The sequence below is a fragment of the Myotis brandtii genome, unplaced genomic scaffold (genome assembly GCF_000412655.1).
Source record: "Myotis brandtii unplaced genomic scaffold, ASM41265v1 scaffold43, whole genome shotgun sequence".
Taxonomy (NCBI): domain Eukaryota; kingdom Metazoa; phylum Chordata; class Mammalia; order Chiroptera; family Vespertilionidae; genus Myotis; species Myotis brandtii.
Window position 1 is genome coordinate 4,218,135 of NW_005366455.1, and position 14,276 is coordinate 4,232,410.

At 41.3% G+C, this 14,276-nt stretch overlaps 1 protein-coding gene across 1 annotated transcript in view; it reads right to left on the bottom strand.

Moving 5' to 3' along the window:
• PARD3B (par-3 family cell polarity regulator beta) overlaps window positions 1-13,875 on the bottom strand; it is an 868,889-nt gene extending 855,014 nt beyond the window's left edge. The window contains exon 1 of the mRNA XM_014546096.1: window positions 13,833-13,875. Within this exon, the coding sequence (XP_014401582.1) occupies window positions 13,833-13,835 (3 nt within the window). The 5' untranslated portion in view covers window positions 13,836-13,875. The remainder of the gene's footprint in view (window positions 1-13,832) is intronic.
• Window positions 13,876-14,276: the final 401 nt, after the last annotated feature.

Genomic DNA, 14,276 nt, shown 5'->3' on the forward strand with positions numbered 1-14,276 from the left:
TCTGCGTGTCAGCATTTTGAAAAACCCTAACTTAACTCTGGTGCCGTGTCACATATAGAAATTTTTTGATATTTGCAACCATAGTAAAACAAAGATTTATATTTTTGATATTTATTTTATATACTTAAATGCCATTTAACAAAGAAAAATCAACCAAAAAAATGAGTTCACGTGTCACCTCTGACGCGCGTGTCATAGGTTCACCATCACTGATCTAGACACGTACTAGCAATTTCATGACCTACCCCTTCCTACTACTTAGTGGAAACCACTTTCAACTTCTTTAAGAGTTTGTTCTCATTTCTTAACAATATGCTTAAGTGGATATTACTTGATTTTAAAAGTTAAGATGGTTTCGGTTGATTCCATCCCTTCCTCCTGTTTTAGCCCTCCTGGGCCCCCTCCCTATTCCCCTGCTTCATTAGTTAAGATCAATGATCAGGTTTTACATTATTCAACTTTATATTAGCATGACTGTAAAACATAGTTGAAAGCTGAGCCACATAGAATACTATAATAAATGTCTGTTTGTACAAACAGCATTTATTTTTTGTTTTTAATAATGGTTTTATATTATTTAGTGATACTCCTGTATATACATTTCAAACACACCTTATAGAAATTTGGAAATGGATTCTTGGGAGGTGTTTTCTTCTTTTTTTAAACGTTCATGTCTGTAAACGTCATTATTTTGTTACTCATACTTGATTACCAAGGTCAGAAATTTTAGGTTGAAGTCTCATTATACAATATCAAAATATTATATTTGCTTATATCACCATCTATCTCATCAGAAAATTCTTTAAGAATGGGAAACTGTGTTGGAGGTGGATATAACTTACACAAAACCTTACTTTTTTTTTTGTTAATCCTCACCTGAGAATATTTTTTCTTTTTTTTTTTTTTTTTTTTTTTTTTTTGAGAGAGAGGGAGAGAAAAGGGAGAGAGACACATTGATGTGATAGATACATTAACTGGTTGCTTCCCGCATGCACCGTGAATAGCATCAGGGATTGAGCCTGCAAACAAGGTACATGCCCTTGACCGGAATCAAACCCAGGACCCTTTAGTCTGAAGGCCGACACTCTATCCACTGAGCCAAACCATCCAGGGCCCAAAACTCTAAATTTTGTTTGAAAGTTCAAATTTTATCATTGGCAATAAGTACTGTCAGTTTTTATCCTTGAAGTGGCAGGCTCATGGTATTCATTTTTAAAAGAAATGTCTGCCAAATACCCAAGTCTGAGTAACTATGGTTTCTCTGTTAGTCATTTTCTGAAGTAAAAATGGTATTTCATGAAAAGAAGCCAGGAGTTCAGCTTGAAAGTCAGACATTAGCACACATCCTTTTCCTGGAGATAATGCTCATCCTTCAGCTCACAGCAGAACTGCTTTATATCTGCCTCTCGTTATTTATTTATCTATTGATTTGAGAGAGAGGGTAAGGAAATGAGACAGAGAGAGAGAAAGGGGGGGGGGGGGAGAGAGAGAGAGACATTAACTATATGTGCCCTGACCAGGGATCAAACCCACAGCCTTAGCATATCGTACGACACTCCAACTGAGCTATCCAACCAGGGCTCTATGCCTCTCATTGTGTCACAGAATATTGAAAAGGTATCTAATCAAAGGTTGAGATTAATAAAATAATTTTTACAGCTTCATGAAGATCTTGAAGTGAACTCAGCTGCTTAAAACTCTGCAAGTATGTAATGAAGAATACAGTAGTACAGTTTTGCGCCATTGCCTTGATTCTTGCTAAGAAACTAGCAGCTTTTCCCACCATTGCATATGTACCATTAATGCAGATTTCAACAGGATAAAGGCAAATAATGCCAAAGTATTACTATAAAAATAGTTTTAGTGTCATAATCCTTCCCGGGGCTTCCCAGCCTGTGGGTCTCACTTTTAGAGGAATCCGCTGATCTTAAGCCTCCGAGGTATAATATAAGCCTGCTAACCAGTGTCCAGGTTGCTGAGAGTGAGAAGTGGGGCAGGAGAAGCCCTAAATCACCTGGACTTCATACTGGACTGTGCCTTCTTTGTTTTTAGAGAAGCCTTCTCCCTCACCTGCTCATATTCCCTTTTAGCCAAGGGCTGACTATTGGTTTATGGCTGCCCAGCAGGTTGCAATGACGAGACTGAAGGTCACCATTTGGGTGCCACTCTGCATTCTAAATGTGTGCCACCCTGTAGCCTCACCGCATGACCACTGCTGAGCTCATGTCTCTGCTGAGCTCAGTTCTCGGTGTGAGCTGAGGGATGGTCGCAGAATTAAGTGACAGGCATTTCGTCATTGTTCTTGGTCGCTGAATACAAAGCTGCCCTTCTCTGGTCCCCTCATCTCTTTTACAAAAGTACAAAATGTCTTGAGCCTATATCAAGTTTGGCAGTTATCACCATTCCAAGCAGTTATGTCCAGAATACCCTTTGCCACAGGGTGACGGACATGTCAAAAATAAGAGGGCAAGGTTATTTTGTGGGGAAACCAGTGTACTCTAAGTTGATACAATGGTAGGGAGGAATAAGCCAAAATTCTTGATTGTTTTAGTGTTGCTTTATTTCTAAGGTAAGTGTCAGCTACCATCAAAATGACTTGTGGGTATTCGTATATAAAGCAATGTGAACCAATCTTATCATCAAAAGCCATATGGGCCCAGCCAGTATGGCTCGATGCTTGAACATTGACCCATGAACCATGAGGTCACAGTTCGATTCCTGGTCAGGGCACATGCCCAGGTTGTGAGCTTAATCCTAGGTGTGCAAGGGACAGCCGATCAATGGTTCTCTCTCATCATTGATATTTCTTTCTCTCTCTCCCTCTCCCTTCTTCTCTCTGAAATCAATTATAAAGAAAAACAGATTTTTTTAAAAAGCCATCTGGTTTCCTCCAAAAATGTATATACCTTTTGAAGACCATAGTTGATTATAAAAATAATAAAAGACACATATGATGCACTATCTTATAGAAATGGTCCAATGTTTTGGCCTTAAGATGAGCAAACCTACAAGTAGGTTACTAAGCCTGAGACTTAATTACAACCCAGGAGGAGAAAACACCCTTGAAGGCACCCTGCGTTTAACTTTACAAGGGTCTTTCTCATTAGGATGAGGGTTCAGCAGTCTTTTAAAAATCTCCTCCACCCCTGGCTTGTATGCTATTGTTAAATACCTCTTGACATAGCCAGCAACCTTCCTTAAGCAGCTTTGCCCCATGGCTGTAACAGGGATCAGCTGCTTCTGAGTGTGGTCCTAAAATCAATGTGCGGCAAAAATGTACCTTGCTTTCCCCATTATATTAATTTAATATGGGGGCTCTATGTCAGAATGTGCTTAGCGTACTATTGCCTTTATCAATTGATCATTATTCCTGAGATATATTAGGATAATTTCAAGGTGAACTTATATTTTAGGCCCACTTTTGACGTTCCTCAGAGAAGGTATTTTTTGACATTGTGTCAATGGAGAAAGTGAGGCTTGATAAATGAATCTAAGCTTTACCTCACTGAAGCCACCAACCAAAAAGTCATGTCATGGTTTAGTAGTAATCTATTTTCTCGGGTTTACATATGTTGGAGGGCCTTGGGGCAAGTCTAAAGCTGAAAATCAAGGAGCAGTCTAAGGCGTTTGATTAGGCCATGATGTTTCTGAAGCAAAACCCTTAAATTGTTAGATTAATGAGGCATTGATCACGCATCTGCTATGTTGCACCCCTGGGTGCTGGGAAAGGGCACAGGGTGGAATATAACAAAGTCTGTAGGACCGAGGCCTCTGGAGGCTGTTTGCCCTCTAATTGGTACATTTCAGTTAGTCGTCATGCTTAAATTCCTGTCAATTCATTCATACTCTATTCCCAAAAAATTATAGTTTTTGAAAGGTTCTACATATCATATTCCACAGCTTTTCATTTGGCACATAACAGAACATTTTCCAGATTTTCAGATCTCATTCCTGCCTTTTTTTTCTCTCTATTGCTCAAATTCTAAGTAGAGTTTCCACACGTTTAATACGACCAAGAAATATTTTATAAGCCCCGCCCTTACTTGTCAGTATTATCTCTGCCCTTGCATACCAGTCTCCGTTTTGTACTGACACCCGCTCTCCCCCATTAGCTAAATGACTGTAAGCATTTCTGGAAGCAGACACATTTGGTCATTCCTTAAAAATAGACTCCCAGTAAGTAAAAAGAGAATATGAGAAAAAAAGTCAGTGAACTCTTGATTTTATCTGAGCCCAATGCCATATTTGCTTTAAGCCCCTGGGCACACCTGCCAAAGTCTATCTTCATGGTTGATTGAACTTTATTCTCACTATTAAAGGCCTCTAATACTTATTACCTTACTGTGGAAGAATGCTTACTATTCATGGTACAGAACACTTTTTGTTTCTTTAATCTCTTTGAACCCTTAAACAGGGGTACTTCTTTCTTTATCCCTCCCACCCACCAACCACTATTCATCCCTATTCAGATGTTACTTATGTGGGAGGGCCTATCTAAAACTGAAAATCAAGGAGCACCTCGTAATGGTGGTTATTATTTGAGAGAGAGCTGAGGGAGGGCAGGAAGGAAGAGAGGAGCAGAGAGAGAGAGTGAGAGAGAGAGAAAATGCTTTTAGCTTTAGTGCCTGTCCTTGGAGATTTCTTCCCAAAAAGTCACGCTTTTGTTTCCCCACAAGCCCCAACAAACCAGGATGTGTAGCCCCAACCAATCAACAGTTTAAAGCCTCCATCTGAATGAAGTTACTTCTGGTATTTCAGCCCCAAGGATACTGACCATTTTGAGGATGTGAAAAGAATTCCATCTCCAATAGCCCGTAGTAGGTATTTAATAAATATGTATTTAGTGAATGGATTACAAAAAGCTATTAAATACTGTCATGTAAAAGAATGTGGCATATCTCTGGTAATTCAAAAAGTAGCTGAAAAACTTAAAGCTATACGGGAAGTAATAGAAAAAGGCTTGGGTTTGGAGAACAACAGTTCTACTAAAATAATGAATGATATTTTCAGATACACACACATATATGCGGACATGTATTTTTTTTCTTTGCACTAAGCCAGAAACTGAGTAACTTACTCAGTTTCATTTATGAATTTGCTCCCACCTTTCCTTTCAAACCTCCTGAGCACTATGCTTTAATAAATTATAGAAACTGATCTCTTGCTTAATGATATTTCTTACTAAATACAATCTAATCCCAAATACCCAAAGTATAATCTCCCTGAATTAATTTGACTCTGTGTAACATTTCTTGGGAATAGAGAAGTAGAATAAAAGATTATCTCTATTATCAACCTGACTTTTCTCCATTTTTAATCTATAATATTGACTTTTTGAACTTTCTTATAAACAGAGCCATGTATTTCACTTTCTATTTTTCTTCTGAAACATGGTAAAACATTCCCAGAATTCTTTTATCTAGTTTTTCTCAAATAGCTTCATGTGGTCTGAACCCATTGTCTCTATGGCTTTCTTTGAATCAGGGGTAAGAAGATAGACTATATCATTCAACATTCATTCTAAACTAGCCATTGTTCATGTAATTGGGTAGATACAACATCTTATCTAATAAAGAGGAATATGAAAATTGACCATCACGTCATAACAGCCAAGATGGCTGCACCCATAGCGGAGGCCAAGTTCCCATTACAAGCCTTAACGAGCAATCAGCAGGGACATGAGGCTGTGCCTCCCACCTAGTGGGGCTTGTCAGGGGACCTGAGGCTGCGCCCCCCGCCCAGCGTGCACCAGGGGACCTGAGGCTGCGCCCCCCACCCAGCGTGCGCCAGGGGACCTGAGGCTGCGCTCCCCCGCCCAGCAGGGCTTGACAGGGGACCTGAGGCTCCACCCCCCACCCAGTGCCAGGCCAGGGGACCTGAGGCTGCGCCTTCTGCCCGGTGGGGCTTGACAAGGGTGGGGCCAACTGGGTCTGGATCTCACCCAATGGGGGTGGGGCCGGCTGGGTCTGGGTCTCACGCAATTTTGAGGTGCCGCCGGTGTGCGGGGACTTGACTCTGGATCCCGCAGCGCACCCTAGACTCTGATAAGAGGAAGATTTTCATATACACTTTACTAATTTTCTTTCATCTCTGACACTTCTATTATAGAGAAAGGGCAAATAGCAATATTAAAATACTTCCTCTAATTAATTCCCTTTTAATGTGCATGAAATTCGTGCACCAGGCCACTAGTATATATATATACACACACACATATATATATATACACATACACACACATATATATATATATGCCTAAGCAACTGAAATGACCGGTCGCTAAGACGCGCAGTGACCACCAGGCAGACGCTCAATGCGGGAGCTATCCCCTGGTGGTCAGTGCACTCCCACAGCCAGCCTCCCTTGGCCGGCCAACCTCCTGCAGTCCCTCCCCCCAGCCCCTGGGCTGGGACGGAGAACCAGGGTGGGTGGCAGTGGATGCAGCCCCTTTCCCAGGGGGGCTGAGGGCTGGCTCCCTCGTCGGGGCTGGCAGCCAACCTCCCATGCCCTGTCCCTCCCCACACCACTGCCCGCCCATCTGCAGTGGTGACGAGGGAAGGAGGAGGGGGAAAGGCGGGGAACTATGTGGTGGCGAAGCGCCAACGATGGCCGCGTCAGCATCCAGCGTCCATTCCTTCCGCACCCATCCCAGCAACCATCGCCTCCTCTCCAGCCCGGCCCTGATCGACCTGGCCCTGATCAGCCTCATCGCCGGCCAGGCCTAGGGACCCCACCCATGCACAAGTTTTATGCATCGGGCCTCTAGTTTATTAATAAACAGCAATCAGTGAGATCTTGTGTTGTTAAGGTGTGTCTTATGTTGCGTAGGTAGCTATCAAACACTTTGGTATTTGAACCTAGTTTCTTCCATTGGTTGAGTCTTAAATAGCTTGTGTACAATAGCAAAACCAGGAAATTGGCATTGGAATAAAGTGTATATTTAGGTCAGTGCCATTTTATCACATGCGTAGAGTCATGTAGTCACCACAACAATTAAGATACAGACCTATTCCATCACCACAGAAATCTCCCATGCTACCCCTTTACAGTCACACACATACCCTATGCCACCTCCCCCTTTACCTTTCCCCTGCAACCAGTAATCTTTCTCCATTCCCGAAATGTAGTCATTTCAAGAATGTTGTATAAATGGATTCATATAGTATGTGACCTTTGAAATTGGCTCTTTTTCACCCAGCACAACGCCTTTGAGATCTATTCAAGTTGTTGCATGTATCAACAGTTCATTTCTTCTTATTGCTGTGTAGTGTTCCCTGATATAGATACACTAAGTTTGTGTAACCATTTGCCTATTATAGGATATTTCCATTATTACAAACAAAACCTGTATGAACAATCATGTACAGATTTTGTGTGGACAAATGACAAAGTTTTTATTTCTATGGCACAATGTCCAGGAGTGTCATCACTGGGCCATATGTTAAGAGTATATTTAGTTGTCAGACTGTCAATCTGTTTTCTAGAACAGCTGTACAATTTTACTCTCTACCAGAAAGGCAGAAGAGATCCTGTTTATCTACATCCAGCATTTGGTGTTGTGGCTACTGTTTTTTCTCACAGCAATTCCGGTGTGTAGTGATGTCTCATTGTGGCCTTCATTTACATTTCCCGGGTGACTAGTGGTGTTGACCATCTTTTCCTGTGCTCATCTGCCTTCAGTGAAATGTCTCTTCATGCCTTTCTCCCATTCTCTAATTGGACTGTGTTGTGATTTTTTTTTACCATTTAGTTTTGAGAGTTCTTCATATATTCTAGATAATATTTTCTCCTTGTCTGTTTTGTCCTTATTTTTCTTTGTTGGAGATAGTGATGAACATTTCGCCAGGACCATAGTCATAGTTTCACAAAAATAAAAGTATGAAATGACACCAGATATGCATGCCCTCTGCTCTGTCAGAAGTTCATGAACAGCTGGGTCAGAGGAGGGCGTGCACTCTACTGAAGCAGGGCATCACTTCCCCAGCATGGTAACTCAATGGGGGGTGGGGGGAGGTGCAAGGGTGCAGCTGGAACCTCCCATCTGCCCTTTGCAGTTCACAGAAAGCAGCAGTTCTCAACCTGTGGGTTGCGACCCCTTTGGCGGTCAAACGACCCTTTCACAGGGGTCGCCTAAGACCATCCTGCATATCAGATATTTACATTACGATTCATAACAGTAGCAACATTACAGTTATGAAGTAGCAACGAAAATAATGTTATGGTTGGGTCACAACATGAGGAACTGTATTTAAAGGGCCAGAAGGTTGAGAACCACTGACATAGAGAATGTTACTGGTGCTGCTTAGTGGGAAACCACTGATCCTTGACAGGGTGGGAGATTCTTGCTGACTTAGCATATTATAGTGCTGTATTGTTTTCACTTAATCGTCTTTATACCCAGCAGTCAGAGAGCTCCATGAGAGCGAGCACATGTCTTGCTCACAGCATTTAGCATAGCACCTGCAAACCATCAGTTGCTCAAAAGAAAAGAAAGTTTGCTGAATGAATGAATAAAATCCTATTTCTTTGTTTCCCTGGAGAATTCAAATCGAGCCCAATAGCCCAGCATTCTCTCATTTCCCTAAAAAATAAAATTCTAAATCTCAATTCTGACCAGGGCTCTAATTACTACAAAACATAAGACAAAGCAAGAACAAATGAAACGTTTGAAATATACCCTCATTTTATTCATGTGGCTTAACACAAAGATACTTGACTCTCTGAAACAGTTTCCTCAGTCCCAAAATGATGAAAAGACTTTATAACATGACTGTTTTCAACTGGATAAAACATATAAGTATCCTACCTCTTACTAAACACTAATAATGCTTGATATTCCTCTATAAACTGTTTCTTCCCTCTTAACTTCTTCCTTCCACACACACACACACACACACACACACACAATTCCCCACTGCCAGCATTGTGCCAACACAGGCAGAAATCTCATCAGCATTGGGAGGGGGGTGACAAGAGCCAAACCACCAACCACTGTCTTGCATATCCCGTGGGGCACCCATCCTTGCCAAAACCCTCAGACTCCACCTCAGGCTTTCATCTGCCCCATGCTCGCCACATCATGGGGTCCACCAGCAATGATTTAGAAAGAGGAGAAGTCCCGCTGTCAGCAGGGAGGGCAGGCCCGGAGGGGGCAGACTGGACGTTGCTCTCCTTTGGAGACTCCAAAGGACAGAGATGTCTTTTTGGCACCTCATGCAGGCATTCTGAGTGCATTTCCCACAGCAACAAAAAACCTTCCATGTCACTAAGGCATAATGCAGGTACCCCAACAATCAAACAGGACTTTCTGAAGCGATGCAACACCTGAGCATCCTGTGAAACAAGGGGCAAGCTTGCAAACAAATCCTAAAAATTCTTAGAGCAAACCCTTCCTACGTAGTGGACCCAAGACCCTAAGGCAGTGGTTCTCAACCTTCCTAATGCTGTGACCCTTTAATACAGTTCCTCATGTTGTGGTGACCCCCAATTTCATTGTTACAAATTGAACATAATTAAAGCATAGTGATTAATCACAAAAACAATATGTAATTATATATGTGTTTTCCGATGGTCTTAGGCGACCCCTGTGAAAGGGTCCTTCGACCCACAGGTTGAGAACCGCTGCCCTAAGGAATAGGCATTTCTCTGGGCAGCTCACTGCAGGCAACATTCAGATTCTGAGAACCCTTAAACCAGGGATAGTGAAAAACCATTCACGAAGGGACCTGATCAAACCACTTTCCAGATGCCATCACAGCCGCAGCCTCTATCTTTCTTTAATTCTGCGCCATTTACATTGCAGGAGTTCAAGTATTTTTTATTTTCTTCTTTGTACTGTGTTTTGTGACATTTTCCTCCAGAGAGTACGCATTACTTTTACAGATCAGGAACACCGATAGAGCTCTCCAAAAGAAAGAAAGGAAAATATTACTTTAACTCTGAAAGCACATTCACAGAACTCGGTGGTGACAGCAAAAGATGACGAGGAATTCCAGGGCTGCAGGTGGCAGTTCAGCCGGAATCCAAAGCATGCGTATTTGCGGTCCCCGCCAGGATGAGCCTGGCCCCACCACCGCCCAGAGGTCTGGTGTGGGGTGAAAATAACTTACCCCTTGCTCGAACATCTGCAGGATGGAGATAAGAGCTCCCACTCAAAGGGTGGTTCTAAGGATTAAAGCTGTGTAAGGCCTTAGCACATTCTCGAACATGGCCAGTTCTGCACACATGGTCACTACTGTCACCTTCTCTGAATTCCTTTCTCATCCTACTTAGAGTGATGTCCATCTCAATGCTTTGCTATTATTATGAGAATGTATGTAAACTCGATAGAAAAGGACTATACATTGTCTATTTCTCAACATGCTAGATAGATGCTCCTGGAATAGATGCTATATTTGCCTAAATGCACAAGAAGACCTGGTAAGGAGTGACAGAGCCAAATCATGATTTAGTGAGTAAGGTGCGCAGATCTGAACAGAGTCCCGAGTCTTCTGGCACTAGCATTGACCTCAGTCTGTAATAATGAGAATAACCTCACAAAAAGCCGTTTACCCAATATCTGCTTTATTTTAACTAATTAATCTGAGGCTCCTCTTCATTTATTGTTCTGGATGTCTGTTTTGGGGACAAGTATGATGGGACCACTTTGTGACATCTTAGTGTGCCACAAGCACTATTAATATTGATACGTATGACAGAGTTTTGGATTCAAAGAGCAGTCAAGATACTATTGTTGGATTCCTTAGTGGCAGTTTTCAGTGAAGTCATTTTCACACTAAAACACAAAGATGCCACTACTGAAGTTTTTGAGTGTGCTGGGCATGGCTAGAAAAAGGGAGATGAGGAAGATAAAGGTCGAAGGTAGAGAGGTGTGTAAGCAGGGATATTTGAGAACAAGCACAGGTTCTGCATTTTTTAAGACCTGGAATCAAGTTTGACCCTGCTGGTTAAAAGTAAGTCCAAGTCATTGCTGACTCCTGAGTTTCTGGCAAATGAGAAGACTCCCTGCTCTACTCAGTATTTAACTAGAAAAATTAAATAAAGCCAAATTATGTCCCTCAATAGATGAGTGGATAAACAAAATGTAGTATATCTATACAACAGAACAGTATTCAGCCGCAAAAGGAATGAGTGCTGATACAGCTACAACATGGGTGAACCTTGAAAACAAGCCAACCGATATAAGTCCATCACAAAGGAACGCATGTTGGTTCTATGATTCCACCCATACGGAATGTACAGAAGAGCCAAATCTGTAGACAGAAAGTGAACTAGGGGTTGCCGGGCACTGAAGGAAATAGCAGGATGACAGTTAAGAGGAATGGAGTGTTTTTTTTGAGGGAGGCAGTAAAGAAAATTTCCTAAATTTGATTGTGGCCATAGATGCACAATTCTTAATATACTAAAAAAAAAATCATTGAGTTGATCATTTTAAATGAGTGAGTTGTATGATATGTGAACTACATATATCAAGATAGCTATTATAAAAATAAACTGGGTATATATCATTACAAACATACATAAAACAAAATTTTAAAACATCAAAAATATTTTATGAAGACAAGTTAACAAAAGTGGAATAGCTGGTGATTGTATTTAAGCTTATTTCCATCTTTGGGGCTTTGTAGCAAATACAATTGTTTAAAAAAACGTATTTTCATGGCAGGCTTTCATGTGTGCTTTTCCATCAATAATACACACACACACACACACACACACACACACACACACGCACACACTCCCCTTTTATTACAAAAGTAATCATTTTAAATAGGAGTGAAATAAATGAATCAGACATGCTTTTTTTCTTCCACTTGGTCATAAAAATATTGTACTTAACTCATTTTATGGATTTCCAGGGGAAAATGAGAGCCACCATTCTACTCAATGCTGAGAATGTGAGTCAGATCAGCATTTTACACAGTTACCTAGCTTCCTACAATGGATGTGGCTAGTCCCCTCGGGCCCTTGGCCTCCAGCCATCACCACATTGCCTCAATGGCAGAGGTCATTAAGGGGTCACCATTTCTCCCCTGGCCCTCTAGGCAGGTATGTATTTCAACCATACCTGAATGATAACTCTCATCTTTACTTGCTTTTCTGATCACAAAATTGCCAGTCATAGTAGAAAAAAAGATATACAAATTATCCATTATGGGTATCTTATCAAATATATATGGTTTCAAAAGACAATGATAGTACACTAAGTGGTCCAAAAACATATAGTAATTGTGCACTATGCCTTCATGATAAAACATATCATTACTTATTAACGTAATATTTTTAATTCATCTTGCACAGTGCTACTCCAAATAAATAATAATGGGCCAAATAAAGTCTGTAAAAATGTGGGAAATTTTATCCAAATCCTTCATGCTTCTCAAAGATACTAATACTCTCATCCAGATGCAGTTATAAAATTAAAATAGAGAATTATTTTTATTACTCACCCATCTTTCCCAAGCCTGATACTTTGCACACCATTTGCTTATGAACCTTAGCCCCTAAGCCCCAACGGACATTCTTTTACTATACCATTGAGTTGGCAGCTATTGTTCTAATTTCCCTACTGATGAGCCAAACAGTTAATCTGTTTTAGCACACAATGCATAAAAGGTTTCATTTCACTCCAGAAAAGAGAAAGAGACACTTATAATCACTGGGCATTCATATTTGAATGACAGCTAAACATAAAGGAACACCAGGCATGCAGCCATCTGGAAAAAAGCTGGTATTCTTTCATATTATCTGTTCTCAAACCTTTAAGACAAAAGGGTCAGAGGTTGGCCCAAGATTTCCATTTAGTAAGATGCTCATTTCAAATCCATGGCCATTAATAAACATTCTGTCAGCTCCACAATAAAAGACAATCAGCTTCCCTCTCTTCCCATTTGGTGCTTCTAAAAGATGGCTTCATAATAAACATATACATGCACACTTAGAATTATTTTATTTACCAGAATAAATTATGTGTGCCTGCTTAGAAGTAATACATTCTTAGTTCCAAATGAAAAAAAGGAACATAGCTTACAGGGTATTAATGCATAGTAATTGAAACATTCATTTTAATACAAAAGATAAAGTAGGCAGTCAACCTGTGATTATTGTTAAAATTGCAATTTTTTCCCATTTAAGTTATATGAACCCCAACTGGAGATATTAAATTTCTTACAAAATGCTGGAAAAAATATATAGAACAAAATCTAACTGCCTAGCTTTAAAACAAAACCCTATTTTATGTTGTATACATAATCCTTCTATTGCCACTCAATACTCAGTTTTAGGGGAAAAACAATAGAGATTCAGCCCAGCCAGTGTGGTTCAGTGGTTGAGTGTTGACCCTGCACTGAGAGGTGGCTGGTTTGATTCCTGGTCAGGCACTTGCTAGGGTTTCAGGCTTGATCCCCAGCAGGGGGCATGCAGGAGGCAGCCAATCGATATTTCCCTCTCATCAATGTTTCTATCTCTCTATCCCTTTCCCTTCCTCTTTCTCTAAAATCAATAAAAACATATTTAAAAAACAAAACCAAAAAACCAGAATAGCAATTCAGTCCTTCCTAAAATCTAAAGGGGAGATAGTATGACTAATTCTACTGTTAAGAGAGGTATTTCAACACAGAGAGGCAATCATAGACTTGCACAGTTTATAAAATGGCTGAGTCGCAGTCCTAAAAAGAAGATCTGGAAACTATAAGCTACCTTTCCCTGGAAAGTCTATAGTTGCCTCTTGCCATAAGCAATGTATTATTTGGAGCAGCCACAAGAGAGAGGTCCCTCATGGCGTGTTCCCAGCTCCTGTCTCCCTACCCCAGGCACAAAAGTCCGAATCTCACCATCTGTACACCCAGGAGAGAGGGCTGTTAATGACTGGCCATTGGCATCAGCACTCGTGTCAACAGGAATAAACTGAAGCACCATAAGTGAAGGGGTCCATTGGAATGGCATTCTCACCAACATCTCCTCGCAATTCTCCACAGTCACAGTGAGACAGGGAAGAGACCACTCAGGACAGCAGCAGATCAGTGGCAGACTAGAAACCAAGGCTCAGATTCTCAAGAAGCAATTCCCCACCTCCCACCCCCAATCCGCCCACAGGACCCAATCTTTTCTGTTGAAACGAGGGACCCTGGTAGGTTTGTTGCCCATCAGGCCTCAAATACCACCAACCCCACACCTGGCGGGGTTAGGGAGAGGGTACTTAGCTCCATACCCAGTCTCCACACCTCTGTTCTTCTCACTAAGGAGGCTGTTCTGTAGAGCTGGGTCGTGGCCCATCC